General features: G+C 42.3%; 4 protein-coding genes across 5 annotated transcripts; all 4 read right to left on the minus strand.

The window, feature by feature from the left end:
* Window positions 1-217: 217 nt before the first annotated feature.
* si:ch211-261d7.6 (zinc finger protein 208) lies at window positions 218-12,020 on the minus strand. The gene is made up of 2 exons (XM_039806015.1): window positions 11,595-12,020; window positions 218-4,970 (listed from the first exon to the last, which is right to left on the minus strand). Exons 1-2 carry the CDS (start codon window positions 11,707-11,709, stop codon window positions 565-567), a joined length of 4,521 nt encoding a protein of 1,506 aa, XP_039661949.1. The 5' UTR covers window positions 11,710-12,020; the 3' UTR covers window positions 218-564.
* A 909-nt stretch (window positions 12,021-12,929) lies between these two features.
* Window positions 12,930-18,699, minus strand: zgc:66448 (uncharacterized protein LOC327401 homolog). Its single transcript, XM_039806564.1, has 2 exons — window positions 18,260-18,699; window positions 12,930-17,978 (listed from the first exon to the last, which is right to left on the minus strand). The coding sequence occupies exons 1-2, from the start codon at window positions 18,648-18,650 to the stop codon at window positions 14,395-14,397; spliced, it is 3,975 nt and encodes a 1,324-aa protein (XP_039662498.1). The 5' UTR covers window positions 18,651-18,699; the 3' UTR covers window positions 12,930-14,394.
* A 260-nt stretch (window positions 18,700-18,959) lies between these two features.
* Window positions 18,960-22,882, minus strand: si:ch211-261d7.3 (mediator of RNA polymerase II transcription subunit 12). 2 transcript variants are annotated; one of them, XM_039805445.1, is made up of 4 exons: window positions 22,777-22,882; window positions 21,737-22,485; window positions 20,873-21,298; window positions 18,960-20,762 (listed from the first exon to the last, which is right to left on the minus strand). In XM_039805445.1, the coding sequence occupies exons 2-4, from the start codon at window positions 21,990-21,992 to the stop codon at window positions 19,855-19,857; spliced, it is 1,590 nt and encodes a 529-aa protein (XP_039661379.1). In that variant the 5' UTR covers window positions 21,993-22,485; window positions 22,777-22,882; the 3' UTR covers window positions 18,960-19,854. The 2 variants fall into 2 exon arrangements, with proteins under 2 accessions (XP_039661379.1, XP_039661378.1); XM_039805444.1 differs by having other exon boundaries at window positions 21,737-22,876.
* A 433-nt stretch (window positions 22,883-23,315) lies between these two features.
* On the minus strand, window positions 23,316-24,680 carry LOC120562801 (trypsin-3-like). The gene is made up of 5 exons (XM_039806701.1): window positions 24,562-24,680; window positions 24,261-24,417; window positions 23,869-24,122; window positions 23,635-23,771; window positions 23,316-23,545 (listed from the first exon to the last, which is right to left on the minus strand). The coding sequence occupies exons 1-5, from the start codon at window positions 24,599-24,601 to the stop codon at window positions 23,396-23,398; spliced, it is 738 nt and encodes a 245-aa protein (XP_039662635.1). The 5' UTR covers window positions 24,602-24,680; the 3' UTR covers window positions 23,316-23,395.
* Between the last annotated feature and the right edge of the window lie 1,656 nt (window positions 24,681-26,336).

A 26,336-nucleotide genomic window follows, 5' to 3' on the forward strand; every position in this document is an offset into this window, starting at 1 on the left:
TTATCTTCTCTCTGCTAAACCTCAGGTATTCAAAATGACAAAAGCAAAAACGGTATACATTAGCAGGATTATTTCAATGTCTTCATTAACTCATATATAAGTAGTGTCAATTGCACTTTTCAATTTTCATGTGTATGCATAAACCTGCATGCAGGTTTCTAAATCTTTTTTGATATGTCTAGATATGAACTACCAAACTTCAGCCAGTAAGAGCCACAGAGATTAACAAGTTTCAACGACAGGTCAGTTTTTTTTTTTTTCTCAAAAATTCAAAACTGGATCAAAACTATATATTTGACATCTTAACATAAGTTTATAAAAAGGGGTTGTTCCTAAACATGTGTACATATACTAATCCAGTGTAAAGGAAAGCCTGAGATTAGGAAAACAGTGTTTTAAATATAAAGAATCTCAAATAATATAGAGACAACTAGGGAAAGCATGTTTCTACTTAGCCTAAACACATTTCTAAGGAATTATGTAGCTTTAAGTTGTTCGGCAACTTCCAAAAGAAACAAAAATCAACAATCTACAGTGTCTTCACTTCAGTCCTTTTCAGCTTGTCTAATACACTCTACTGGCATGTTCAATATAGTGCTGGTGCAAATCGGTTTCTTGACAAAAAGTAGTTCCACATTCAAGGCAAGTAAGGCCATTAGTATCTCCTGATGAGACCGCAGCGGGGGCATCACTGTGCCTTTTGTAATCACCGATACATTCCTGGTGATGATCAATAAGGTCCTGTATTTCACTAAAGGTCCTGGGGCAAATAGAGCAATGATACGAGTCATTGTTGCAGTGCTGAGTTTCGTGTTTTTGTAATGCAGTTGGTGAAAGAAAGGCTTTGCCACAATGTTGGCACTTATGGCTACTTTGTGACTGGCTGTCTGGGTTAAGTGTACAGGATGGAAAGGACGTCCCTCTCATGTCAGCAGAGAGGATATTAGGTTTGAGAGGCTTTGAGGGCATAGCAGCGCTGAGCCTATAGCGAACTTCGTTGGGGAGACGACAGCGGACTTCATCGTGCCAGGTGAGGTGTTGTTGCAGCTGATTCTCAGTCCAAAAGCCGTGGCAGCACAGAGCGCAGCAGTAAGGCCGGCTCTTCGCCTTGGTCTTATGGGTTCCCAATTGTTCCTCCGTTTGGAAAGCTTTCCCACACTTATCACACTTGAAGAGGCATTTGGCTGTATGCTCTGACAGACGGCTAAGAGGGGGGGAAACCTCAGCCGCGGTTGCAGGAGTTTGGATCTCCTGTTTAGACTCGTGCTTGATCTCCACACACACTTTCTTATGGTCAAGGAGGGCGCGCGTAGAACTGCACTGCTTCCCACACTCAAGGCACAAGACAAATTTCACAAGTGGAGGGTCTGATCGGATTTTCTTCTTTCCTCTGCCAACAGGGCTATTTTTCACCGTCACTGTAGTGTTGTCTTCGGTCTGGTTGACTGCACTGCTTGAGGCAATGGACTCCATTTTTAACCTCAAAAGAATCTTATTTTTACGTTTTGTCCTCTTCGAGTGGGCTTGCCATTTGTGGGCTCGCAGACCTCGTGCTTTAGCAAAGGTCATAGAACAAAGGGGACACTGGTGAGCCTTTGGCTTCAGTGTGGTTGACATGGACTCACTCCCATTCAAGTTGACATCAACTTGTTCTGGGACTTGGTCAACCAAGGCGAGCCCATCTCCTTGATGTTCTGCAGCTTCAACAGTGTTGTTACTGTGCTCACCGTCATAGTGGGCAGCTAGAAGTGAACCTTGCTCAAACGTTTTGTTACATTCTGGACATGAAAACTCGGAATTTTCCAGTGTCCTGTTGCTTTCGACACTTTTGAGTGAATCAGGCTCTGGCTCAGTTTTGGTTCGACACTGAGGATTAAACATCTGGTGGCGCTGGAGAACACAATGGTTAAAAAACTGTTTGCCACATTTGTGGCACTGAAAAGGTCCGCCCTCTGTCTTGTGGCTCGCAGATTTCAAATCATCATCTTTTAGCAAGCACCGTGAAAATTTCTTTTCTTTGTGCCATCTTTTGTGGGAGCCGAGAGCCGAGTTGGACATAAATCGCCTCCCGCATTCTAAGCAGTGAAATTGTCCTTTGCTTGGATCTTCCGGTTTAGTTTTTTTAAGCATTACAGACATGGCCAGTTTTGCTTTTGGTACAGATTTGTAACCGTCAGCATGAATTCTTTTATGGAAATTCAAAGCCCCAACTACTGAAAAGCTTCGGTCACACTTTTTGCATTTGTATTTCAAATTGGTTGTACTTGGGTTTTCTAAGTTGCCTTCATCTGTTTGAATTTCCATCTTTAGTTCCCCACTGTCCATTTCATTCTTTACTCCAGTATGTACCGTGATTTGCTCAGAGCTTTCCCGTGTGACCTCCAAACTATCCTTGTGCAGTGTTAGAATATCATAGTTTTCTGACGGTTCCGTTTTAAAATCAACTACTTGATTTTCTCTTTTAATGCAAAGTTTTTGATGAGCCCTCAAAGAGGCCTTGTTGTTGAAATGTGCAAGGCATGTTGCACACTGCCGATCCTCCAGCGTGACAGGAGATCTTGGCGATGATGGCGAGTGCCCAGTCTCGTACCCGTGGCTTTTCATGTGAAACTGAAGTGCTTTGGCCCGGGAAAACAGCTTCCCGCAGTCAGGACAGCTGTAGGTGTTCTTTTTCAACTGTTCTACCTGATGCTGAAAAGACTTAATGGGCGGTGGGAGTAACTGGTCATTATGCACAACCTGGTGTCTCAGAAGGCTGGAGAAAAGACGGAACGACCTGTTGCAGAGTTCACATTTGTGATTTCCATTTTCATGTTTTCGCATGTGCAATGCCATAATGCGCTTGTGACGGAACTTTCTACCGCACACTGGACATGCAACCTTGGAGCGTGGATGTCCATTAACGGAGTGCAAAGATCCTGTAACACCTTTTCTTAGCCTCAAATCTGTACACAGAGTCTGACTTTGCTTGTGGTGGGAGTAAGCTCCTAGAGACCAAAAACCCTTCCCGCATTGTTCACAATGATAAATCTTTGGGCCGAGAAGGGTTTTGTTTGGATTGTATTCTTTCTTAGTGACTGAAATGTTCTCCTTCTTTTGTGCGGAGCAGTTTTTCATATGATTAAACAGGCTTGCTGCATGCAAATAAGACATCATGCAATCTGGACATTGATATTGTTTTCTTTTGGGATGATGCAGCTGATGAGAGACTAAAGCAGACAAACGGGAGAAGCATTTACCACACTCATTGCATGCCAGATTTTTCTTCTCTAATCCCTCTGCCTCATCATCAGCACTTGTGTTTTGCTTCTTGTGTTGATGAATGTGACTGCAGTGTGCTGCATAGCTACTTGCTTCATGGCCACATGTGTCACATGTAAGAAGTGCCACTGACTGACCTTGACTCTGCTGTCTTCTCTTACGAACGCCATGCCACATTCTGTGAACGCGCAGTGATGAAGCACTAGAAAACCAACGGTAACACTCTGGACAATCAAATCTTTCCTCTGTCGTTTTATTCTCCACTTCTCTCGCTACCAGTGCACACTGCTCGTCAGTTTGCTCAAAGTCAATTTCTACAATTTTCAAATCCATCTCTGGTTTTGAAACCGGGCTACTGGGTGAAACTCCGGCATCGCCGTCATCTCTTACTTCCTGATCCGATTCACACAGCAGTTCAAGATCAGGATTCTGGTCTTGGACGGGCTCGTCCTCAGATTCACTTGCACTGATCACCTGTACATTAAAGTCCCCAGGTTCATAACTGTCCCCGTCTTCATCAGTCTCATTTACATGCAAGTCTTCTTCAGCCACACTGGAAGGAAGCACATTCTCTGAGACCGCTGCTTCCTGCTCAGTCTCTTTTCTTTCGCTTTCCAAAGTTTCCTGTTGAGGTAGCAGAGAGGTACGCATCTGAGTCTCCTTCTCTGTTTCTCTAAAAACATCCGTGTGATGAAGCTGATGGGAGTGAAGTGCTGAAGCCCTGGAAAACTTTAGCCCACAATCTTTACATTCAAATGCCTTCTTCTGTAGCTGACACACTTGATGAAGAAAGGACTTTGCTGGGGTCTCATCACTGTGCGCCGTGCGCTGATGCCTGTAGTAAAAGGTTAGAGTCATAAATACTTTTCCACATTCCTCACATGGGAACCTTTTTGCAGAATCATTTGAATGATTAGCATGCCATCGCTGATGGTTGAAGAGGGCAATATGGCTATTGAAAGCCTTTTTACACTCACTACAGTAAAACTCACTGCAGCTTTTCTTTGGTTTTTCTTTCATTTCTTCTGGAGAGCATTGACTGTTGCGGCTAAATCGTTGATGTGTTTTAAGGCGCATCAGAGCAGTAAAAGCTTTACCACATGAACACTTAAAAGATTTTTCAGGAGTATCATCTGTCTGGTTTTTACTGGGCTTGGCTTCAACTGTTGGCTCCTCCGTGTGAAATGCATTTCCTGAACTCCTGTTTTGTGACTTTACTAAATTTTCCTCATGACAACGACGGTGTGCATCGAGAGCTGAAGCGCGGGAATAATTGCGGCCACAAGACTCGCACTGAAACGACTTCTTTTTCAAATGTTCAAGGTCATGAAAAAGAGACTTTGAGGCTTGTCTGTGTGAGCGCTGATGGTTGAGAAAGTGTCCAATCACACAGTAACATTTCCCACAGTCTGGACATTCATAGGTGTGTTGCTTTGTTATCCCAGAAGGTATTTGAATACTAGACTCCTTTTGGGAGGTTTGACCATGGCTCTTCTCCATATGCGAGTGGAACTCACTTGGTTCAACAAATGATAGTGAACATAAATTACAGAAATTAGCTGTTGCATTGTCCTTTTCTGCATCATTTAAACCATCTAACTGGTTGTCTAAATACACGCTTTCTTGCGGATGCTGATGCCGATGCTCCAAGTATGCTGCCTCCTCTCTGAAGACTTCTCCACAATCCCGACAGCAGAAAACCCCAACCCCTAAAAATAGAAAGAGGAAAATAGGAGGTCAAAGCCACTCCTGTTTCCAGAGAAAGAAAGACAGGAAAAAAAAAGAAAAGAAAAATCACAAAAACAGGTGCAAATCATATCTTTATTTTAAAAGGTGGGTAGAGTTTACAGTAAAATTACAAAGAGATTTTTCAAATGAAATGATAAAAATTTGGTGGTGGTTATTATTATTATTATTATTATTATTATTATTATTACAGAAGGGGTAATACATACAGTGCTTAAGCTAAATGACCTCTGTGAAGTTCAATCATTCAGTTATTTGATAAGTTTTCTGCAGAAAGCGTTGCATTTACCAAAGCACCATATTGCAATATATTCACAATCAAATCTAATAGCACACACCAGCCCTATTTATAAAGGGTACAGAATTACGTATCGGATATATGCAAATTTACGCCATTTTAACCATTGACTCAAAGAATTAAAAGCTGGTCAACGCTATGGCTGCGTGATTTGGAGAAAAAGTCATATTGCGATTAAGATATAAATGGTATCATGAGTTTACTTGATTATCGAGGAAAATTCACAAAATAGGCTACTAAAATTTTGAAATGTGTATTTTTTTTAAACTTGAACATACAAATTAAACGAGCATATAAATAAATACATATACAAACATAAATAACTTAGTATTTTACAAAATTAAATCTTTTTATTACATTTTGTATTTCCTTATAAACGATGACATTCAAAATGGGTGAAATATAATAACTACTTCAGGGTCCGTAATACTCGCCAGTCGCCAAATGCGGGTACATTTCCAGTTTGGTGAGCAAATCTCAGAGGGCTATCTGCCACATGGCGAGTAAATGTTTGTATCAAAATAGTTCTGTTTTTCAGAGTCTTTTGGTGAAGCTGCGGCTACTTTCTTTTGTTGCTGTCTGCACGTTGGAGCTTTGCAGGGGCGGGCCGACACACAAAAACACTGGCGCACACACCAGACGCCAGCCACTACCTTCTGTTAACCGATAGCTAGCGTTTGCCTCAGGCTAATTAATTAGCTAGTATGTGGCGATTTTTGGCAGCCAGCCTTCCAAAAGAATGCACAATTAAATTAAATGTTGACCGACAAGCAGGAAACAGGGTCTCAGTTCACCCATCTGGGAGGCTCTGAAACACTTTGCGCACTCCATGTCTGCAACAGTTGTAGGCTTGTACCGGTGTTGATGTTTTGGGCATTGTGGTGGACACATGCAGCCACTTTGCCGAAACCGCTTTTGGGAACGACACAAGTCCACAGTGGCCCGTGGCGTGTATGTCCGAGCCCATCTCCACCGCCTCCACCTGCAGGTTGTCAGCTGTGTGTCCTCATATATAGTCTGTGTGTAGGACGGTCGATTTAAACCACCGGTCCTCATCGATATAGTTTCATGTGTCACGTAGCTCTCCACAAGTGGAAAAAAAAGAGGAGCTTCAACACAACTTGCTGGTTCAAAGTTAGGATTAGAAAGTTTCTTTGTGTTGGAATTATAAACTCCGGTGGATTTATGAGGACTCTGGTTAACTGCTCCTCGATTGGTTTAAAGAAATGCCAATAAACCAATGCACGTTTTTCTCCCATCCCGGAATGCTGTGTGGACAGACCCTCCTCTGCTCTGCAGCGTGCGGATGGTCTGGCAAAGCAAGACCAACACTAAAGTTACACTTGGCAGCAGGTTAACGTTGATGTTAGCCTACCGTTAGCTAGTAGCTGGATTAAACACGGTTAAATTCTGATAGCTAAACGGGGTAAAAGTGTGTAGAAGTTATTATTGTTAAAAGTTATTACATTTTTAATAAAATCATTTAAATTCCCCCCTTTTTTGTGCTGATCCGAAAATTGATCCGATCTGTGACTCAAAACCGTGATCCAAACTGCGAGTTTTGTGACCCGTTGCACTCCTAGTTGTCAGCATGCTCTGAAACCCTCTACACTTCTGACACTCAAGTGACCATACACGACACACACGCTACTGCTTAAACAGACTCATCACATCTTTTGCGGACAAGTGGCACGCTCCATGGGGTAGCATAATTCAGAGGGCAGATTCAACACAGAACCATAAATCACGCATTAGTGAGAGCGAGAACGGCAGGCGAGTGAGTGACGTCAGTGCCCGATTGGTGAAGCAAGGAGAGCAACCTTGAGCGGTGTCGGAGTTAGCGTAGCAGCTGTGTGAGGGAAAGCGAGAGGAAAGGAGATAGCAAAGACGATGTAAAGTGAGTTTACAGTAAACAACAACCTTCTTAAAACACGGTGGCTTCATCTGTTGTTACTACTGTCGGTAAAGTGAAGGGTATAACAACGTCAAGATTAAGGGTGTCACCGAAATTAAGTCACAATTTAGGTCACAACACGAATTTCGAGAAAAAAAAAAATGGAATCGTCGATGCTGCCACACCCCCATGTCATGTCGGTCGGCTTATCAAGCGGAAAAAACACACGTGTTGAAGTGCAACTGCAAGTCAACCTCCTCTAACTTAGCTACAGCCAGTCAAAAGTTAGCATGGCAACTGCAGATGCAGGAGACGCATCGACAGAACTTGAACCCCCTCCTTTTTCACTGAAGTCGCCAGTGTGGAAGTATTTTGGATTTCCAGTGAGTTATGTTGACAATGTTCGCGTTTGACAAAAAAGTCAGTTTGCAAGCTCTGCTATGTGCATGTACCATATTCTGTGTGTTTACCATTGCACATTAGCCTAGCAGCTAGTGGGGTTGCCTTCGGTTTACAGCTTAATCCACACGAAAAAAACACACGTGCACATTTTGTAGCCTAAACAGAGCAGCTTATATTGGTTATATTAGAGAGAGCAACATGTCAGCGGACTGCTGAGTCACCCTCTCTGCCATCTGTCTTCTCAGCTGCTAAGACCGCTGTGCTGGCTCAATGGTGCTTTAAGCCCCCAACCAAGCCTTCAAGGCAGCGCTGCGACCGTCGTCTTCAATGCACCTAACCATAACCATTGCCTAAACCTAGCGATCGAGTGGGTACACATCTGTTATAAAGGTCCGGAATTATCCTTAAAATGATTAAAGGCAAGACGGAGGCTCACTGGCATACTTTAAAATATATTTCAGCATTTTGTTAATCGATAAAAATATAAGCAGGAGAATGTTATCATTGCAAAGTGCTCAGGCTAATGTCTTGTGTTTATTCCACAAGACTTACGGATAAACTGTTTGATTTATAATTATTAGATTATTTTCAAATTTCACTTAACCTGCTGTGCATGAACATAGCTGTTCCTCAGTTTGTGCGTTTCCCATTTGAATGGTCAGCGTATGAGGCAGCTCACATTATGGCATGACCTATAGGCTTTAGCTTACATTTTGATGACATTATTCGCTAATGGGTTGCATATTATGCCGTGGATATATCCCTCGAATGCATACTGCAGTCCCCTTTGTCTTGCTCTCTCAGATATTTCACCTGTTCGCCAAAAAATACTAATAATCTCCTTGGGAATGTCTGACACCGGTGCATACATACTGTAATAGACGTGCAAGGCACGAAAGCTTGTCAGGAGTAGCAAGAGTAACTAAGGAGGGCGGGGCTTAGTGAAGGGTCAATTGTCAAGTTTCCAATTGACTGAAGATATAATTATTTTAAGTTATTGTTATGTTGTTAAATGTTTTAAATTTGACAATGTTGTACATTGCGAACAAAGGTCAGATATTATATTGCATAAAAGTCTAGTCTAAAAATGGCATAGCAACCTGTGCTTTTAAAAATGTTTTATTGAATCGAGGGTTTGGAGAATCGTGACACCCCTAGTTAAGACTGCAGTGGACACAAAGTGTCACGCACACAGCACACCTTATTGTTTACTTAAATCGCACAATTTTTGCAGTTATGTAATCGCAGAGTGACATCGCGATTGCAATTTGATTAATCGTGCAGCCTTAGTCAATACTGAAGTTGCACTGAACTGTAAAGTTTGATAGGGGAAACATCTGGTTTAAACAGCCAGTAGAGGACGCACAAGTCAAGATATGCTGATGCTGCCTTCAAGTGGCTCTTGGCAGTCAAGTTTTTGACACAGAAAGTTAAGTACACAATATGCTTGGAGTGCAATCAGTTAAAGTAGTGACAATAGAAGAAAATTGATGCCACAAAATTCCTTGTTGTTTTTCTTTTCAAACACAGTAAATGCTTTTTTTCCCCTGGCTTCGCCATGCCAAGGGAAAACAAACTCCCTCCACCTGGTTCCATCATTAAGTATGTCAGTGACAACAATCAAGACTGTTTTGCAGGGGTGGGAAAAAAAATAAATCTAAAATCGTTATGTATCGTGATTTGAATGTGCGATGAACGTTTTTTAAAATTGATTCTTTTCCACAGAAGTTTTTTTTTTTAACCAATGATTCACCTAAATATTTTCTGTTTATACAGTACCGCCGACGGCGACTACATCATACAAAACAGACCGAAAGCCGAAAATACATGTTACGTACTTCTTGACTGACGTGATGTGCATTCTTTTCAGAAAACAGTTAGTTTTTAGAAATGTCTCATGATATATTGTCTCTATAAGTGGATTATTCAACTTTTGTTTTTATTAAAGAGGGAAATGAATATCGCAATACTTCTAGAATCGCAATACAAATCGAATGTTGTTGGCCTGCCATGAGTTATACAGCCTTGTCAAGTTCTTACAAAGAACACACATATGCTTTAGTTATCATTATTCATCATATCCTATTAAAGCATGTTTAATAGTCAAACACTGTTACTGGCTATGGAGTTTATTTGAAACTAGGGATGCAACGAATATAGATTTTGTTGGTACGATTGTTTGATGTGTTTCATTTCCCTGCGAATGTATGAAATTACATGAACACTACGGGTGGCACGGTTCACAAAACCCATTTGTCATTGGCTGAGGGTGAAGCCCTGAACTGACGAGTGAAACACGTGTCTAAAAGGCGCTTTGTCATTGGCTGAGGGTGAAGCCCTGAACTTTGTGAGAACTGTCCTACCAAAATAAAGGCCCAAAACACCCCCCAAATAAATTAATTTATTATTTATTTATTTTTTAAATCAAAGTCAAAAATTAAATCATGAACAGGGTGAATCGAGATCGCGATTTTATAACGATTTATCGTGCAGGCATTGCGCAACTCACATCTGTACTCGTCTCACATCGGGTAGTGACACCGGCTCCTAACTCGTTAGCTGTTTACTGTAACTTTAAAATTAAAACAGGCTGACGTTAGCTAACTGGTAACGTTAACAAGCTAACAAATACTTAACAACAACGTTAATAAACAAAGTCGCTAGCAAGCTTACCAACTTGGATTGAATTCCCTGTTGCAGCTGTCCTGAGGTCGAGGACTGGCTCTGCTCTGTGTTTTCCTGGTGTTTGCTAAGTTTATGCAACATTAAAAAATTGCAGCAGTAACTTATCCCACCACGGAGAGCAGTCAATACTCGCAGTGATCGTACCCAGCGTTTAGGTCATCAAGGAGGTTAAATAAAAACTCCACACACTGTTAAACTTAACTTGCAGTCAGTTAACGCTCTGTGTAGAGGAGCCTTCACAATTTTTAAATCGCGGTTAATAGTGAAATCGGTTAACTGCTGCATCCCTATTTGAAACCATTTGTACTATTCATTACCATTCAAAATGTCATCTAAAGAAGATGTAGCGTTCTTATGTTTTATCGTATGATACTTTTGCATACACAACAACTGTCTGAATACAGTATGAGCTAAATTATCGAAGAAAAAAAAATCTTCTGCCAGTTAGTGTCACAGTCTGGATCAGGAATGCTGTCGTTCTGGGTAGCTAATGAAGCTAAACACACATGGATCTGAAATTCAACGTAAAGCTTGTTTGGTTGTTTGCTGACTGGTGAATATTGATGCAACAAATACCATGGGAAAGCATAGGATGAGTAAGTCTAAAGTAGAGCCTAAATCCTGTAGAAATGTTACTCAATGTATAAATGTACAATAAAGTCTCACGATGCAGTGCTTCTGTATGATCTGTGCGTTCATTTTAGCTCTGTAATAGAGAACAGCACTGTGCTTGAACTAATAATATTTCAAAAAAAGAGGACAATATCCAATTTGCTCAATGGTTTGTGGCTTATAAAATACTAATAATTGCAGGTCAGCTTATTATTTTTATTGTTTCTCAGCTTGGCCTATACATATTGTTCAATAGGACTACAGTAAAAGCATTTTTTTTATATAACTACATGTAGGCTATACTGCTTGTAATGTATTTCTTACATTATGCTCAATAGAATCCGATATATGTAAGTTACTGCCAACACATTTCAAACCATTACCATGGTTGAGTATCAGCTTGGTCTAACGTTAGGCCTGTTGATGTTTGTTCAATAAACAGCACTGAGCGAACATGAAATAGCCAAAAGGCTAGGGGTGAATATGCAACAGTGCAAGTTAATGCAACTTTAATTATGCTATATTGTTAGCGTTTTGCATTTGCCGCAAAAATTCAGTTATTTTGCAAAGTACTATATTGTCATGTCCCTGCGCTTAGGTTGGTGCAGGAGGTCACCACGCCTGAATAATGCTGTTGTTGTATTGACAGTACCAACAATGTTACGTTTAGCTAAGTGACTGCTACCAGATACTTACGGTCAGCGGTGTCCTCAGCCGATGGACAGACGTTGTTTTCAGATGCTGGGTCTTCATTGCGGGGTTTGCTTTCAGCTCCGTCCTCACTGGTCGCCGCGGCAGCAGCTCCGTCCATCTTGGAGTGTCTCTGCTTGATGGTGCAAGCTTTACTCTAGCTAGTGCTCGTGAGCTTAACAGCGACACAGTTGTTTTAAATTAGTTTTTTTCTTATCAGCAGTCCCTCGGTGCAAAGCCGGGATGAAAAGGAAATGAAAAAAATGGTATGCTAAACTAGTCTCTTACCACATAACATGGCAGCATATTGTAATGTATTAGCAATGTGAGTAATAACGACTAGCACAGCTAAAGTTAGCACACGGAATGATCGCATGGATGTCCTTCGGCGGAAGCGGATTCTTCTGTTTTGTTTCCTGCCTTCAAGCAAGACGTGACCTGCAGTGAATCTGATCTGAATCCACTAACTAAAATCTGAATATAAAATATGATTCTCAATGATTGTTAGTTACTGGTAGGATTAAACAGGCTGAGCAGCATCTAATGGGGCTCCATGTAAAGTTAATAATTATGAATAAATATATATATATATATATATTATTCCACTAATTTCCAGGTCATTCTTTTGTCCCTACTGACCCCACCAACACATCATAATAATATAAATCATTTTAATTATATAAATATAAATTAATATATTATGCAAAAAATATAAATTATTCATATAAATTATTTCCCGAGACAAAGAAATTCTCACAAGGTTCCAGGCAGTCCAGGTTGTGAAAATAAAATACAGAAACGAAAATTGGGCTTTAATGTTTCTAACAATGAGGAACAATATAATGTACTACTAGAGTGAAATACACTAAAATAATATTGTAAAGTATTTTATACATTTTGTAGTAATGTAATGAATAAGTAGGAATTTGTAAGAGGGATTCCAGTCCCAATTTATCGGATTGATTCAAGTGCCTCTTTGCAGAGCATTTGTTCTTCCTCCAGGCAGGCAAAATTTCATAGAGAAAATGCAGAATTTTTAATCAAAATTTTTGATGAATTTCCTTCATCGATCTTGATGCATACTTTACTGTACTTTAAATGTTCCACAAATTCAAAAACTACCCAAACCTTTTTCATACTTGATACCCGTCATGTCACTCCTATTTTACTCCATTTCCTTCACAAACCAAATGTATAGGGGAAAACATGTATCCTTCAGAATATGACAACTTTCCAAACCAGGATTTAATCCTTTTGTTTGCTTTTTCTTTTTGAGTCCTCTTTTATACAGATGTTGAACCGTGAATTAGGTTTACCTAACAAGTATTGCACATTACAACATTGCAATCAAAGGCAAGTTTTATTTAATCCAATATGTAGACATCATGGGAAAATTCTATTTCTTTCCATGCTAAAACAGTGGATAGAGGTAGAAGGGCACATGTTTTTTTGAAACGGACGCACAGGGACGGTTCTTTTTTGTACAAATGGGCTGTGTGTTTATTTTACAGTAGTAATGAAGATTTTCAGTCACTTATTGGGCCACCAAACCTCTTTAAACGCCCATTATCATAACAGAGGAGATGGGATTCTGTACTTGTCTACATCTACAGTTATGGAATGAAATCATTCAGTATTCACAAAAAAAAAAACATTGCATTGTACTCAAACGTGGATTTCATTTTACAAATATGGGTACATTCCAATCTGAAATAGTCATTCTGGTAAGAGATACACATTACATGGTACTCATCAGTTTCCAGTAGGTGCTAAGTACTGCCACCCAGAATCAGTTAATAATCTAATTATAAAATATATATCAGTCATGACACATTGCCAGAAATTAGCTGAATTTGACTAGACCAAAACATTTTATAACATCAGTTTCACGTTTGTATTGCCATTGTAATACATATTGACAAAACTTCACATAAATCCAAGTTTAATTTATTACAAAACTCACTATTTGACAATTGTGTAATTATGCTAGTTTCTCCCTGTTCCCAATGATCACTCAATAGTTAAATTTACAGAAAACTCTGTGAAATGAACTTTACATGTAAGCCTAACTGTCACATTTTGTTTACAGATACTTTCACTTTGACCAAATTACTATGATGAGAACTTTACTTGTGAAATATTTGGACCAAGCCAATAACCCTGTGGATTTGAGTGTTTCCTAACAGGGTCATCATTTATGTAGTAAGCTGTTCGTTGTATGTTCTAACACATAAACCCCGTCCTCTTCTCCTCAAAAGCAAAAACTTACATTTCTTTACAGTATCTTGGAAAGAGTTGCTCTGTGTTTTTGGAGTGAGGTCACATGGTTGAGTCTACCTTAAGCACAACTAGGCCTAAAATACCAAGACAGCAGACATGCAGACTGTACTCATAAAAGGCACACAGTATACTGTACATGAAGAAACACAGTTCAAATGGTTCAGGACATATGAACAGAACTATAAAAGTACTAATATTATCTATATCTAAATGTCATAGAACCTCATTAATCTGCACCCCTCAGAAAGTGTTTGAACCAGTAAAGTATTTAGATAACTTGAATGAGTTTTTTTTTTTAAAACGGTGAAACTAATGGCTAGTGTATACACCCTCTATTACAAACAACACTCTGTGCAGTCTAATAATAGTGTGCAGAATAAAAAATGTTTTTTACTTTCATCTTTTTGTTTCTAATGCCCATCCACTCAACTGGTCAAACTGCACAAGTGAGGTTCAAATAAATGAGGTTCCACGGAGTAAAAATTATAAAAAAAAATAACCAAGTCTTGTTACTAGTGTAGAAATGTCAAATCTCTCCTTGTGCATGTTGCAAGTAATGCATTTGTAGATCAAGCTCCCGGGGAAGTGAACACCCGCATATCATGCACTGGAGAAGCCGTTCTGGGGCGAAAGGCAAACGGGGTCCAAGTTTGGGAGGTTCTGTCCGTGGGGCAAGCTGAGGTAGGGGCATGGTCTGTGGTATGTGTGGCCTCTCGCTCATTACTGCCTGTGGTGTGAAAAAAATATTTGGGTGTGGATGTCTTGAAAGTGTGCCAACTGCGACAGAGTGAAGAGGGTGTGGCCCAGGCAAAGCAAGAGGAGGGAGTGGAGCAAGTGGAGGTGAGAAAAAAGGAGAAGGCTGATTTATGATTATTTGAGTGCCTGATACCATTGGCTGTTGCTGCAGCTCCTGTCCATTACCTGGTTTGAGTTGCCCAGTGAGCAGCGTTTGATTACTTTGGAAGCCCCATACTGGCGTTCCCAACGCCTGGCCAAAACGATGAGGCTCGTATTGGATGGAGATGGGAACCTTCTGTGTCATTGTCTGGCTCTGTACACTGGCCCAGGCAGATGACACCTGCTTTTGCTGCAGCTGAAAATCTTGAGTATTTACTAATTTCTCGGCGTTTAATGTCTTTGGAATTCCTGGTGGTGTTTGCATGTCCCACAAGGTGCTACCTACCCCATGAGAAACAGGAGTTGAAATTGGCATAGCACTGCTTTGGTCTATTTGAGTTGAGGTGGACGCACCTGCTAAGCCTGAAACCCACTGCTGTTGCAGCTCACAGCCATTCCATGGCTTCTCTGGCTGGCTAACAGTTGACGGTATAACTTGAGGATTACTCAAGTCCCACATTCTAGTGTCCTCTTTTTTAGGAGGTGTGGATGGCTCCTTTTGTATTGACACTAGGCCACCTGCCCATCGTGGCAGCTGAAGCTCTTGGCCGAGCTTATTTGGAGAGATCTGTGAATTTGCTTGTAAAGCAGGTCTGACACTCCACAGAGCTGCCCCATCTATGTAAGATGAGGGAATAGAAAAATCATGTCGCAAAGAGCTTGTGGAAGCTAGCACTGTGGATGTGGGTGTACTACTCCAAGTAACAGGCTTGGGCTGCCTGTGCTGCTCCATCTCACTTACTATTGACGGGCTGGATTTTATTGGCATAGCTGCCGTGAGGGAGCTGACAATAGTAGCTGCGCTCTCTTTCATGTGTGAGGACTCTGAACTCGGAGCGGAAGTGGGGACTGACTGAGCTATTAAAGGGTTATCTGCCCAGCCTGGACTTCTCTGATGGTGCTGCTGTGGGCCAGGCTGTGGTGGGCTCTCAAACTGCGTCTGCTGTGGAGCAGCATGTTGCTGCTGTGACGATGGGACAGGCATTACCTCTCCACCGTCCACCTTCCACTGCACCGGTTGAGGGTGTAGCTCAGACAGCCACGGCTCCTTCTGCAGTCTACCTTGTAAATCCATGCGAGGCGCAAGCACGGACGAATGTGGCTGGGCCGCCCTTCTGTGCGCATCGGCATCTCTCAGTACAGAAACTGGATACGGAGACGGCTGAGCGCTAACCATCCCAGAGCCTCCGAATGGCTTAGAAAAGCCCCACATGAGCCTCCCCCCTCTCCTCCCCCTGATGCCCCTGCCTCTCATCCTAGCACCCATCGGGAAAGAATTGTACTGGCTGAAACCCTGGCGTTTGCGAGCATGGATCTTCTGGTGCACTAACAGGCTGCTAAACCAAGAAAAGGTTTTGTGACACTCATCACAGCGATGCGGCCTCTCTCCTGTGTGCGTGTTCATGTGATCACGGAGCAGATAGGCCAATCCAAAGCTCTTATCGCACTGGTCACACTTATGACGTTTGTCGCCATTGTGCGATAACATATGGTGCTGCAGTTGGGTCTCGTCGCTGTAGCCTTTGCGGCAGCTGGTGCAGCGGAACGGTTTTTCCTGATGCAGCCTTTGATGCGTTTTCATGTTCTGGAGGAAGGCAAAATCCTTCCCACAGTCAGGGCATTTGTATGGCTTCTTGCCTGTATGGATGATGAGATGTTGCTGTAAGTAGCTACCAAATCTAAAGCCCTTGCCACACACTTTGCACTGGTAAGGCTTGTCCTTAGAATGTATGCGCATATGCAGCTCTAACACTGAGCGGTGGCGGAAGGTCTTTCCGCATTCAGAACACTTATACGACTTAATACTTATGCCATCGCTTCTCAATTTCCCCTGTACATTATCACTGCTTAATGGAGTAAATTGATTTGTAGGTGGCGTTGCCACCTTTTTTAAATATTGTGCTACAGACTTGTGGACACTTATCACATGTAAATTTAAACTGGATTCATCCCGATAAACACATGCGCAGTGCGGACAGGTGTGTCCTTTTTCCCAGTGCTTGTTATTCTCCTTTGGGGGTCTGGGTGTTCTCTCCAGCGTCTCATACTCCGCCTCGTGAACAAGCATGTGGGCTCTCAGGTTAGCTGGTGCCAAGCAGGTCTGGGGACAAAGGGGGCAGTTGAATGTGCGTTTCGACTCCTCGATATGGTGCGTGTTCTCTTTTCCCGGCCCTGTAACTGGCTCCTGTACGGACGCAGGGGCCTGCTTGCTGGGCTGCTCAGCGGAGGAGTTGGTTTTGCGCAGTCTATGCTGACGGCAGTGTGCCTTCATGTTCTGGGCAAAGGCAAATTTTTTACCACATTCAGGGCAGCGGAAGGGCTTCTGGCCTGTGTGCAGATACTGATGCTGATGGAGGAGGCTGCTGTACTTGAAGGTCTTACCGCAGATGTTGCACAGGTGAGAGCGTGTGTTGCCAGCGTGCTTGCGACGGTGGTCCTCCATGACGGAGTAGTGTTTGAAAACCAAACCGCACTCGGGGCATTCATAGGGTTTCAGGGCGGTGTGACATCGCTGGTGGTAGCGCAGGGCCATGCTGTTTGTGAAAGTTTGACTGCACTCTTGGCATTTAAAGATGCTCTCATGGGAGTGGATCATCATGTGCTTAGTGACGGACACCTTAAACTGGAACTCTTGGCGGCACAGGGGGCAGTGGTAAGGCTTTTCTACTGTGTTGCAGCAGTTGTGGTCCCTCAGCTCATCCACAGCAGAGAATATTCTCTCACATTCTGCACATTTAAAACGACCCTCCTCCTTTGTTTGCATCTCCTTTTTTGGAGTAACAAGTTGTTCCTCCTTCTCTTTATGTTCATTTCTGTGTTTAATGAGGCTGCTGCGGTGCTGAAAGGTAAGGCCGCACTCTTTACAGGTGAGAGGCGTGAGCTCATCCTCATGTGCATGAAAGTGACGGTGAAGGTTGAATGTCTCGCGGCGGGTGAACTTTATCCCGCACTCCTTGCACACCAAACGGCACTTTTTTGGCTTAGCTGTCAAATTAGTGTCCTCTTCTCGGTCTGCCTCTTCATCATCTTCAATAACCTCCTCTATCCCACAGACTTCTCCCACCGGCTCCTCAGCCAGTCCCTTCTCTGTGCTCTTCTCATCAGGATGTGACGTTTCCTCCTCATGAATCTCCTCTGCATCAGCTGTAATGTTATCATCAACATGTGTATCCTGCTGCACCCCTCCAGCACTCTCTGTAACATTATCGAGGTCTGGAAGAGAAAAGCACATCATAATAGCTTAGCAAACAGAGAGGGGAAAAAAAAAACAGTAAACAACCTATCTAGTGTTGATCTAACAAACTGCACGCAACTAACAAAGCTATCCATCTTAAGTGCAGATCACAAAATATAGTGCAGGATGCTAGCGGATTTTGTTATGGTAATTACCATTTAGCAGAGTTCACAGTTTGGAACCGGGTGTGAGAGCTACATCTCAGGTTAGCCTGGAGGCTAAGGCTAACTGTAAAATACATTTAAAAACGTTAGCATACCACACGTATCATCTTCCTCCTTGTGTGTTTTCGCCTCTTCGTTGTCGTCTTCAGCTTCGGACCAGTCGAAAGCCCGCTGGTCGCCGCCACGAGCCTCGGCCATTTTTTCAGCCGATGTTAAGTCCTCCGGTGAATTGCTTGTCGTTTTTTCGGCTCCAGCACCGGACTCGAGACTAACCTCAGAATGGCTGGCAATACCCCCGCCATCGTTACAAATACTGGCTCTCTTCTCATCTTCGGGGCTCTCCTCGGTTTTATTACGTGTTGTTTCATCTTTCTGATTTAAGCTGCATCTGGACTCCACCGCCTCTGTCTTCTCCCCAGATGTTTCCACCTCCTCCGCAGGGGATTTCTGTCGTGTTGGAGACTCCGATGGGTCTACGGCGGCCATGTTTCACCCATGCACCCCCTTGTCCAGAACACACAAGGATCATGCTCGCCAGCATGAACAAGGAATGGGCTTTCCGGTCGACACTTTCAAAATAAAACGCATTGTCACCTGATTGTCACTGACAACCAGCTGCTGTTCATCATTTCAGAAAATAGAATTATATATATAAATTTCCCTTTCTACTACCGTTGTGACTTTGTTGTTCTACACACCAAACACTCTCTTCACAACATATATACACTTCAACTTCAACCATCAATATTACATTATCTTTAAGCTATGTGACAAATCCACAAGTGATCAGATGGATTTATTTGCAGTCCATGTCTGAATTTTATTAAAGTTAAGTTACATCAGAACAGTTGCTATCTACAAAATATAGATTGTGCAAAACTACGTAGATGATGGCCATATGCTGTTTCTTTGCAACTATCTACAAACACATCCATCATACTGCATGCACGAGTAGAATAAATAGCCCCTACATTCTTATGTATGCTTTTATATTCCACCAAAAACATATGAATTAAAGTCCGAAGCCTACTGTGATGTTTACGCTGGAAGGTTTTTTGTTTTTCACCAAAAACTGGCAAGTCTTTAAAATGTAACACTGTTGTCTTAAAACGCACTGGACAGAACACAACTTTATTGTCCAACCAAAGCTGGAAAAGACTTACTTTTCCATGAAACTGTTAAAAGCACAAGCATACATTAGCAGGTAAGTACAATAGCTGTATAACTACCATATATGGTAACAACTGCAGTACAAGTACTTTATAACATTGTAGTTAGTGTATCAGGAGAATTGAGACAGTACTGAACTAATAAGAGCATCATGAGCTTCGCAGCTTGGCTGCAAAGCATGTACAGTGACATGCATATTAAACATCAGCACCTACAGTATGTTGTTGTCTGGGTATTCAAAGTCCCATGATTGAAATTGTCTCTCCACAGAGTCTTTTAGCGTATGTCTGAGGAACCAAGCTAATGTTAAGGCCACCCTATTACTGTATCTTATGTGTCTAATTTTCAGTCATCTTTGAGATAAATTTAAGTGCGAGAAGGTTTTCTGGTTGTGGGTCGTAAAACTTCAAATGCCATGGTATTTTACAGAAATACTGTAAAAGAAATAGAAAAAGAGCATACTTTCATGTCACATTTTGAAACACCAAATATGCATTTTGAATTTCCAAGTGCTTTCTCCTCAGCGCCGTCTTCTGCGCCTGTGTTCGACTGCTCTTCCTCGCCGGGGCCTCTGCACACATCCATTTGTGTTTGTGGGTGGAGAGGGGAAAGCGCCATGTATGTCAGGGGACGATGGTGCAGGAACCACCGCCACAGCTGTCGGATTATTTGAATGCTGGGTGACTTGTGGCTGCGGCTGTATTTGTGTTTGGTGCTGTTGTTGTACTACAAGTGGCTGCTGCTGATGTTGTAGCTGTGTTTGCAGTGGTTCTTCAATCCGCTGTTGTTGTTGTTGTTGTTGCTGCTGCTGCTGCTGCAGTGTTTCTGTGTGTTGTAGCTGCTGCTGCTGCTGCTGAGCTGGCTGTGGCTGTAAGTGCTGTAGAGATGTTTGTGATTGGTGTGCTTGTTGTACACGATGTTGCTGTGGCTGTGGTTGCTGCTGGGCCTCAAGCACTCCTAACAGCCTTTGCAAGAGGACATTGTTTTGTTGTAAACTGACTGCTAATGCCTCTTGCGAAGCGACAAGTGTTCTCATGTCCTGTCTGAAACCTTCCCCAAACTCCCGCAGACTTTTTTCTACCCTATTTCCCAGTTGAATTGCCGCTTCCCCTAACCCTCGTAGCTCATCTTCAAGCCAGGAGCTGCGCGGCGGCGCTTCAAGAGGACCCTGCTGTGCTCCAAGTGAAGGCTGAGGACTGCTGGGCTGAGGGCTGCCATTGAGAAAAGGAGCACTGTAGAGGGGGGAAGGAGGCAGCCATCGTTCTGATGGAGGGGGTGGTCCTATGCCCAGACCCAGTCCTAATCCCAATTTGTCTTCCATGCTGTTCTCTACTGGTTCACCCTCAGATTCTCCCATCTCTCTGTCACGCTCAGGATTGTCCTCATCTTTCTCCAAACCATCTCTCTCTGACCCTTCCACTCCTACACCTGCAACAAAAACAAAAAAATATATATATATATAAATAAATTAGTTGCATCTATACAAGCTACAAAGAAAAACCAAAGCAGCCAATCAAAGAAGTTATTTTTTTTTTAACCTGTATCAGAGTCAGGAAAGCATGGGAAACTGGGCTTTGGTCTGGTGCTTTGCTTTTGCCTGGCTTGTTGAAGCCTGGGGCTCGTCTGGGACGGACGGCCAAGCATAGAGGCTCCCCTGCTGGATGGCAGGTAACAGCTGCGGTGGCGAGCATCCGCTAGCCTTCCTCCGTTGCGTCTCTTCAGGTCATCCCAGCGCTTCTTCACCTCTCGAAGGGTGCGTGGGACTCTGGACACAGCGTTGACTCTCTCGAGGATTCCCGCCCAGATGCGCTCCCTCTCCCGCCGCCGGAGCCTCCCCGCAGGACCAAAGAGCTCTCCTTCACACCGAGTGACTTCTGACACCAACACCTCCAGCTCTGCTCCACTGAAACGGCTTTTTCGTTTTCCTGCACCGCCAGCCGCCAGTGCAGCTGACATAGCTCTGTCTGTACAGAGAGAGGTGAGAGGACAGCCCAGAAGGGAATGAAAAAATATCAAGTGAAGCTAAATATACTGTGTGAGGAAGAGAAATGTGCTTTAACAGTGTCAGTCTTATTTCCACTCTGCTAAGCCGAAACATATTCAACAATTCCTACTTTTGGAAAGGCATGGAGCATTAAGAGCAACATGTATTTAATTGTTACTTCCTTGAATGATTGTATTGTAGCTAAATGTTTCCTTAGTAAAACAATTTGCTGTAGCTGTTTGCATAGATGTATTGGCTGGCTGTGCTTTTCTACACTGCTGATAAAATCGTTTGATGAAATAATGTAATAATGTGTACTTTTGCCATTAGGAGCCACATCCTCTTCAGAAATTTACAAATAAACAAGGAAACACACAATCCGGTTCCCCATAATAGTCTTAATCTCATTCAGGCTTACTTTGTTCAATGGACAAGAGGTCATCTGAGGACATGCCAGGTGCCATGATGTTGGGATGCACAACTACCACGTTGAAGGGGAGTCCCCCAGGTAATCCACTGCTCTGGTCACAGCTGCCCTCCGAGTCATCATCCTCCCTGGGGAAGCCGTTTTCTGAGGCTCCCCCTCCAAAGGGTCCCTCCGGAGACTCCACTTTGATGTGCATGGGAGGTGATTGCTCGTACAGCAGCCCCCCCTCCTCGTAGTACTCAGTCATGGGTCAGACGTGATTTACAGCAGAACTGACTGGCGGGCCAATTCTGATACTGGCAGCTGCTGCCCCATTAACACAGGTTCAAGGTGTAACTGAACCTATTGCTGAAGACATTACAAATCTCCAGTATACTGTATCAGATAACTATGAACCCGCTTTGACTACAGCTGCAACACACACTGATTTCCAAGCCAAATAAGAGTTAAAATTCCCCTAACAAACCGTTTTTAACAGTATTCTTCAAATGAATCAAGGCATTGTTGCAGCTTAGTGAGAGATAACGCTATCATGTTGGCTGATTAGAGCATGACGTCCAGACGCTTTTATGGCTAGCTGCAGCCACTTAAATCCATTTCTATCATTTTCATTTATAGTGATATGTTACTGAGAACATGTATACACGGTGTAAAAACATCTGGAGCAGGCTAAGCTACATCTAAACCTCCAGCTGTTATACAGTGAGATGCACCATCAAGGCAGAGAATCACCTCCAGAGCTGAAATACAACAACAAAACATAACACTGCTTACAACTGTGTAGCATTTTAAAATAGTTATGTTCGCTTTTATCATTGACGTTGACTTCTGTATTCTGTCGCATCGATGCGCATTTTTTTCTGCACCACATCCGCAATGGTTGCGCATTCCGCATATATTAGGTGCTGATCCTGCAATGGAGTTGGCTGTTAGCTAACAGGCTACTACGGTTTGAGGTAAAGCTGCAGCCCGAACTGCCAGCAAAAACTGAGCACACATGATAAGAGCGCCGAGGCTGTCGTATTTCTTACCTCATGATAACTGCTCATGGGAGACAGAGCAAAACCAAAACACAATTGGTGCAGCTGTTAGCTCAGCAGCCGATACACAAACCGAAGACAGTCGCTTACTATTGACGTCACGGAGAGGGTATGTTCAGGGCCAATCAAAGTTTGGAGATGCTGAACAAATGTATCTTTTATTTTACAGGTCCTATAGTTTTCTCACATTTCCTAGAGAGGAACTGATGTGTAAACAGTAAATTCATAGGAAGGATCCTGGGAGGATATATCATTTTGTTCTCAATACAGGGCAATATAGATTGCTGCACCTCAAATTAATGAATTCCATTCAACTTGCATATGTATTTCTGGCAGTTTTATTTGTTTTTGATAAGATCAGTAGATTTATTTATTTTTCATATTAAAACAGGTTTTCTGATTTTTTTTTAACGTATATCTTCTATTCATTTCTATAGAGAGATGGCTTTTTATCTTGTTTTCCTTACTACTGATTCTTTTCATTGGTAATTTTTTTTATTATCTAAAAGCACAAAACAGGGAACAACAGAGAAAGTGAGGTTGATGTTTATTTTCTCAAAGCAGATACCATAGTAAGAGACTGTTTAATGTTCCTTCCAGTCAAGTGACTTTAGTTGGAGGACATGGTGTTGCGAATCCAGGTGTTGTAGTTGCAGACCTTGGTGTAGACTCCGGGCTTGTTCCTCTGGGCGCAGCCATAACCCCAGGACACCACACCCTGCAGCTGACCGTTGCACACCACGGGGCCACCAGAGTCTCCCTGATAGGACGCAGATAGAAAGGACAACATGTGAGCAGAGGTGCTCTAAAGTTTGGTGTGTCCACTCTAAAAAAAACTTTAGCTCGTACCTGGCAGGAGTCCTTGCCTCCCTCGAGGAATCCAGCACAGAACATGTTGGAGGTGATCTGTCCAGGGTAGGCGGACCTGCAGCTGCTGTCGCTCAGGATGGGGGCATCCAGGCACCTCAGACGATCAGGGTAGCTGCCTAGAGAGGAAACAGACAATAGGCCCTACATGTAAATATTAATACTCCAGAATGTACCAAAAATATGTTCCAGATGTGAGTGCAGTGTGTTACTGACTCCCAGAGGTGCTGGTGTTGCCCCATCCAGAGATCAGACAGCGGGTGCCAGAGCTGGCACAGCTGGAGGGCAGGGACACGGTGCCGACGTAGCTTTGCAGGGAGGCGGGCTTGCTCAGCTTGATCAGCATGATGTCATTGTCCAGGTTGTTGCTGTTGTAGCTGGGGTGACGGATGACTTTGACAGAGTCGATGAACTGCTCTGTGCCCTCACTGACAGCAATGTTGTGCTCACCGAGACGCACCTGGATGCGGCTGCAGAGAGAGGCATGGGGGTTAAATTATAGGTTAGGAATCTGACATTGCATTGTCAGTATCTCTAAAGTGGATCATTGAAAGTGGTTTTAGTATGACTGTAGACCTAATTCGTGGATGTAAAATGTCTGCACTTACGACTTGTAGCAGTGAGCAGCAGACACCACCCAGGTGCTGGAGATCAGGGAGCCTCCACAGAAGTGGTAGCCAGCGTTCAGAGAGACCTGGTAGGCCACAGAGTTCTTTCTGCACTCGTAGCCTCCAACAATCTTGTCATCCTCAATGGGAGCGGCATCTGATGAAGAATTTACCAGACTTTATGTTTTGCAGGACAGTCTTTTTTTTTTTAAAGAACTCTTTAAGTAAATAGCTCTTCAGTATTACTGTCACAAAATGGTCTTTAAAAAAAAATGAGTGAAAAAGTAAGATTGATACTTACATGCCACTGCGAACAGAGCCAGAAGAATGAAAGCCTTCATGATGCTGTAAGTCTCAGCCTCGGTGTCAGCTCAGCTGCACTGCAGCCCCTTTTAAACCCACTCTGTCCCTCTGCTATCTGATGGACCAAGGACACATATTTCCATTTTTCACCTTTCTGTTCAGTAACCTGTGAGAAAAACACATCTGAAAGACAAAAGCCAACATACTGATAATGTGAGCTTTGGTTCCACCACCAGTTAGGAACAATGAGTTTATGAAAGATATACACTTATTCATTTATTTGAAATTACTGTAGAAATTTAAAGGAAATTGTGTTGCATTTTATTTTTAGCCTTACAATGCCTCTTTATCTGTCAATGTAATGGAGGTATACTGCATTACTACCATACATGTGCACAAGATACAATAATTTGGAGAAAAACAACTTTCATATCGATAGTGTATTTAAGTTGTTGGTATTTAATTTATGATGTTTATATTTTTACTTACTAACAGTTAAAGATATTTACTTTCCCGTCTGTCTCCTGTTTGTTCTCCTGATTCATAAAACACTGACTTAAAAAAAACAAGACAGAAACTAGTATAAAATTGTCAGACTGCAAAATTGCAAATGTGTAAGTATGATTCTCCATAATATATGTGTGATGTTTCTATTGTTTTTCCATGATTGCCTGGTTTTTTAAGATTATTCTTATTTATTTTTTGGGGCTTTTCCACCTTTAATGGATAGGACAGCTAGGTGAGAAAGGGGGAAGACATGCGGGAAATTGTCACAGGTTGACCTCAAACCCTGGACCTCTGTGTCGAGGCATAAACCTCTATGTTTATGTGCGCCTGCTCTACCAACTGAGCCAACCCAGCCACATTGATTTCCTGGTTTTGAGACCTTTATATGGTCAGAAAGTATATCATCGAGTGTGGAAGTGGGGTATTAGCTTTAGTATTGAAGTACACATTCACATTTTCAACACAATAATTCATTGAGGTCAATCTAAAACCAGTCTAATGGTCTCAAATGAAGTGTTTCACACAAAGCTTACATCATTGAGATTAAAACTAACATTTATGTTATTACTTGAAGACAAATATATTTACATATTGCCATTTATTTGGCAGGGATAAAAATACTCAATTAAATTTCAACAATATTCTGTGTAAAAGAAATATTGTTTAGGATGTTGTTCATTGCAAATTGTAACATGAAACACAACACAACCATGAAGAGAAGGCTACTTTTATCTAAACAAGGCTCTTAAAGAAACCTTTTTCTATGATTAATAATTTCACCGCTTTGTCATCTACTTTTTGATTTTGATTGATATGAATTACAGCACAATGAAAGGTTTGATCAACAAATCAGGAAATAGAATATATTAATGTATCAGTATCATTCTTTCCGTAAAGATTTTTAATATAAATACCCTAAAAGACAAATATTTAAAATGTCGATGTGATCTGTTTCTGTTGCCAAATTAGTTAATCACCAGTAAATGTTCTTGTCTTGCATAATGTGACAGACACATTCAATCTCAGAGGGCAAAACCAGACACTCAGTTTTAGTGACAGGAACATTTGATCAAAGAAGCTTCTTCTAAACTCACCTTTAGCTTTAAAACATAAAATGTGTCTCCCACTGTAAAGCCAACTTCATGTTATTTCTGATTGTCATTTTGATGTAATCTGCTGTAAACTATCCGAGGCTCTTGTGGATTATCTTCATGGATAATAAACCAATTCACGCCTTGACTTGAATGGTACGTCAAACTACTACTA

The sequence above is a fragment of the Perca fluviatilis genome, chromosome 7 (genome assembly GCF_010015445.1).
Source record: "Perca fluviatilis chromosome 7, GENO_Pfluv_1.0, whole genome shotgun sequence".
Taxonomy (NCBI): domain Eukaryota; kingdom Metazoa; phylum Chordata; class Actinopteri; order Perciformes; family Percidae; genus Perca; species Perca fluviatilis.

Excerpts from the sequence above, each read along its gene's own strand:
- zgc:66448 (XM_039806564.1), bottom strand. The coding sequence starts at position 18,650 with ATGGCCGCCGTAGACCCATCGGAGTCTCCAACACGACAGAAATCCCCT. Across the intron at positions 17,979-18,259 it reads GGAGGAAGATGATACGTGTG|ACCTCGATAATGTTACAGAG; the intron begins GTATGCTAACGT and ends TTTCTCTTCCAG.
- si:ch211-261d7.3 (XM_039805445.1), bottom strand. The coding sequence starts at position 21,992 with ATGACTGAGTACTACGAGGAGGGGGGGCTGCTGTACGAGCAATCACCT. Across the intron at positions 21,299-21,736 it reads CCTCTTGTCCATTGAACAAA|ACAGAGCTATGTCAGCTGCA; the intron begins GTAAGCCTGAAT and ends CTCTCTGTACAG. Across the intron at positions 20,763-20,872 it reads CTTTCCTGACTCTGATACAG|GTGTAGGAGTGGAAGGGTCA; the intron begins GTTAAAAAAAAA and ends TTTTTGTTGCAG.
- si:ch211-261d7.6 (XM_039806015.1), bottom strand. The coding sequence starts at position 11,709 with ATGGACGGAGCTGCTGCCGCGGCGACCAGTGAGGACGGAGCTGAAAGC. Across the intron at positions 4,971-11,594 it reads GGCTGAGGACACCGCTGACC|GGGTTGGGGTTTTCTGCTGT; the intron begins GTAAGTATCTGG and ends TTCTATTTTTAG.
- LOC120562801 (XM_039806701.1), bottom strand. The coding sequence starts at position 24,601 with ATGAAGGCTTTCATTCTTCTGGCTCTGTTCGCAGTGGCAT. Across the intron at positions 24,418-24,561 it reads GGCTCTGTTCGCAGTGGCAT|ATGCCGCTCCCATTGAGGAT; the intron begins GTAAGTATCAAT and ends ATTCTTCATCAG. Across the intron at positions 23,546-23,634 it reads GAGGCAAGGACTCCTGCCAG|GGAGACTCTGGTGGCCCCGT; the intron begins GTACGAGCTAAA and ends GCGTCCTATCAG.